This window comes from Silene latifolia, chromosome 11 (genome assembly GCF_048544455.1).
Source record: "Silene latifolia isolate original U9 population chromosome 11, ASM4854445v1, whole genome shotgun sequence".
Lineage (NCBI taxonomy): Eukaryota > Viridiplantae > Streptophyta > Magnoliopsida > Caryophyllales > Caryophyllaceae > Silene > Silene latifolia.
Genome location: NC_133536.1, coordinates 87,857,768 through 87,861,810, shown reverse-complemented (window position 1 = coordinate 87,861,810; position 4,043 = coordinate 87,857,768). Strand labels below are relative to the sequence as shown.

The 4,043-nt window shown below is 37.4% G+C and overlaps 1 protein-coding gene across 1 annotated transcript; it reads right to left on the bottom strand.

Moving 5' to 3' along the window:
* Positions 1-297: 297 nt before the first annotated feature.
* LOC141611793 (uncharacterized) lies at positions 298-3,831 on the bottom strand. Its single transcript, XM_074430427.1, has 2 exons — positions 3,516-3,831; positions 298-1,682 (listed from the first exon to the last, which is right to left on the bottom strand). Exons 1-2 carry the CDS (start codon positions 3,619-3,621, stop codon positions 679-681), a joined length of 1,110 nt encoding a protein of 369 aa, XP_074286528.1. The 5' UTR covers positions 3,622-3,831; the 3' UTR covers positions 298-678.
* Positions 3,832-4,043: the final 212 nt, after the last annotated feature.

The following is a 4,043-nucleotide window of genomic DNA, read 5'->3' as shown; positions in this document are numbered from 1 at the left end:
TTTGCTGAAGCTATGAAAGATGGGAACGTCAAAGTCATCTAAAACAACAATTTAACAAATTACATCCAAAATAAAAACGAACAACAAAAAATTGCCATACCTATCAGACCTCCCGAAACCAACGTCCCGTTGCACTCGCACAAGTTCAACCCTGCTGAGCTGGAAATAACTTCATGAAATTATTTGAGATCTGCATCCGGTACAGAAAACTATACTACACGCAGTCAACGGACACGGTCAAGCGCACACAATGCTAGTAGATACATAAAGGCATAGGTCAATGAAAATTAGGAGGAATTTTAACCAAGGATAATAGTTTCTATTCATTTCTGCAAAAGATGACATACATGTACAAAATCTCATGACCATTTTCTAAGTTTGGTAGCAATCTGGAAACCTTAACTAAAGCAAGGTGCATCGAGAAACAAAAAGAAGTGCAAAACAACATAAGGCACCATATGTGACTTTCATCGTAATGTGAACCAACAAAACGAGGATCATCTACTTAAAATGGAGGTTCCAATCTGAAGAAGTGATCCTCTCTACAAGGATTGCCAGATTTGACGCCACCAACTTTTCTGATATTGACACTTTTGACCTACCCTGATGTAAAACTATTACCATGGACTGCGGGCTTGCTAGATAAGGAGCCATAGAGAAATCAACAATCAAATAATATTACGACCATTGACCTCCGAAACTGACCCTTTTGTTGTTATCTGTATTCCAGTATCGAGGTGGCTGACAGCCACCATCCTCATGTACCCTTGGCCCTTCTAATGCATGGTAATCAGAACCTTCTCTCTTTCGGCAACCTGAGGTATATCGCCCTCGTCCTCTTCCTCTATACACATTTCCGGAACCTCTCATATCGCAGTTATAATCCTTATGTTGTTTCCCCCATGAGTTTCCCAACAATCTACTTTCCTGGTTATTGCCATACTGCTGAGCTCTATAATTTCTATTCTGATAGTTGGGCTTGAATAACTCTCTTTGGTCTTGATTCCAATTTTTAGAACAAGCTCCACGATCTTTCCATCCCTTGTTTTCACCATTCCAATTATTACCCTCAGGTCGCCAGCTCTTTGACAAATTAGTCTGGTCATCTCGCTTTGAACCCCAGGTGCTATTCCATGCACCTCCCCAAGAATTATCCTTAATTTCAGGTTCTTGTGTATGGTGGCTCTCCCAAGGATCATTATTAGTAGTCAACTTGCTTGTTTTATCGACTGAATCATCACAGGATTTCCATCCTGCTGATTTATCTTGTATTGCTGAACACTTCATATTACCATGGTCCCATGGGTCATTAGTATCTTCAGACCATTCATTATTTTCTTTCGAAGTACAAGCAGAAGGTAAGTAATATTTATCATCTGGATTATAGTACACTCTATCCAACTCCTTTGCCAATTCTGGATCTATATAAGGATTCCAATTTATTTCGTCAATGTACATGTCAGGATTTGGGAGTTGAGTTTCACACGGTTGACCACTAAATTCTTCCCAAAAACGTCTTTTAGCATTACTAAAAGCTTCCTCGCCAGCAGAGTCATCCCAGGTAAGCACATTACTGTGGCAATGCATGAAGTTTCTTGTGCTCAATACCTTCTTCCATGGCATTCGCCCAACTAGGTAGCAAAACTTCTTCTCCCACATTGGCACATTGTCGTGCCAAACCTCTGATGCAGAAGGGTAAAGCAAGATCTTAGACACATGTAATGCACCAACCAATTTACAAAGAATATGTTTCATGACCACTTGAGTGATAATAACACATCATACATGACTGCATATGTGCATAAAAATATGTCTAACTATGATATACATTAATGTTTCTAACTTATCAGAAAAAAGACAGGAGACGAATAGTTCATTGGAAAAAAAAAAATCATTATCCGAAAATACGTAAACAATATTTACTAATAGTAGCACCATTTTACAAGACAGGTGTTAGGGGCAATAGTTATGTTTTAAGGCGTCCAAGGGATGGGGTATTTGTTAAAGGGGTATTCAAGCTCAAAACAATAGGAAGGTGGTGGTAATAAAGAGTGAAAATGAGGACGGAAGAGTAATAATTTTCCACCTCCCCCCTATGGTCATACATAACCCACATATGAGAGTAATATTACCCAACTACCTTCTTTTCACCTTATACTACCATCGCTTTCCTCCTTTATCCTCTTGTTTTGAAGTTCTTAGCTTGGTAACAATTACCCTTATCCCAAACATTCAAGCAAGTGGTAAGAGGAAACTAAACCAAGCGCATTCATAAATGCATCAAAAGCGCATAAAAAACAAACATATGGTGTTGGTCTAGTAACAACTTACAGAACAAGACTAAAAGAGATACATTTAAATTAGGATTTAAGATAAGAAACCATATAGAATTCAGTCTTAGATACGCTGGAAATCAAGAAGGAAAAAGGTATACCAATATTAGTCCCGGTTTTAGTTAGAACAATTACTCAATCATTCATGTTCATCTATTTGATTTCCTTATCGTCCTAACAGTCTATCACAGGTACTAAAACAAACACAACCATTACAACATCAAAATTACAATAAAAGAACATAAAACTGTTGGTCTAGTAATTAGGAACAACCTAGAGAACAAGCTTGCGGGAGATTCATTTAAAACAATATTCAAGATATTAAAGCCTACAGCAATCAGATTTAAACATTGGTGATCAAGATGGATAACCAATACTATATTTTCATTTCAAGTCTTACAGCAAGTACTCTCCCATCCCCTTTTATCTATATACTATCATTATTATCCCAACTGCCCATCACAGATACATGAACAATTGCACAAATGAAGTAAACAAACAGAAGTGCTTTGTACTTTCATAAGACCTCCCATGTCTACAAAAAGACAACAGCGGCTAACTGTCGGTTACACCCAATGACGTGTAGAAGACAGAGGAGCAAATATATGGAAGGAAGAAAGCACACTAGTGTGAAGTAAAATGTAGACATTATACATCTCCTTTTCTTGGCCTCCTTGTTTTATAGAAAACCATTTTGGAACACGATTTCAAAATCAGCATTACAGGCTTACACGGCACGGCGTAAACCAATTCACCAAAGTAGCATTCTCTACATAATAAGGAGGGAATTATAGGGATTTCTCAAATGGTTGTATATTGCGTGACTGGCATTGCAGTGCAGTAATATATACGACGAATTGGATTAAAACCCATCGTATGGTAATTACAGTGAGCATCGGAAATTAGTAACAAAAATCAAAGGACTTAAATTAACAATGAAATACAGTCAAATTAGAGATGATATGAAATCAATAGAATAACTAAAACTTAAGTTATACCCAATTCCAAGAAAACAAATACAACAACAACATGAGAGCCTTAATCCCAAAATGATTTGGGGTCGGCTGACATGAATCATCCTTTAGAACCGTCTATGGGTGAACGCACACCTCAAAATGCGAAAGTAAATACCACAAAATTAAGAAGTAAGATACCAGTTTCAGGATTGAGAAAGTAAGATACCAGTTTCAGGATCAGGGCAAGGTTCATCAGGAGGAGGAGACCATTGATAATCGCGATAATAACGCCTCCTTGGCCTTGCGTAATTTCTTCTATCCCATTTTCCCATTGAATTTTCACTACGGAGTTAAATTATACTCCACAAACCCTATTTCTTATATTCAAACTCAATTAGCTCTCAAAGCTTTTGTAATTTCAATTTTAAGTGAGTGGGTCGTTAGTTAGGTTTCATAAAAGAGAGACAATGAGGGAAATCGTAAGAGGTACAAGGAAGTGGAAACTCAAAAGTGACTTACGGGTCGTATGGTTCGTTTCCTACAAGTTTGGTCCCTCTTCTAATGTTCACAATATATGTGAGTTGTGAGTTGGGACGGCGAAAATACGATAATTTTATGACAAAAAAAGTACTTGACTCCTTATAAATTTTTAACGGATAATTCACGCGATACCCCTAAAATTTGCCACTTTGCACGAAATACCCAATTTTTTTATCCGGAAATCTTAAAAAGGTCATAACTCGTGTTTACGAGT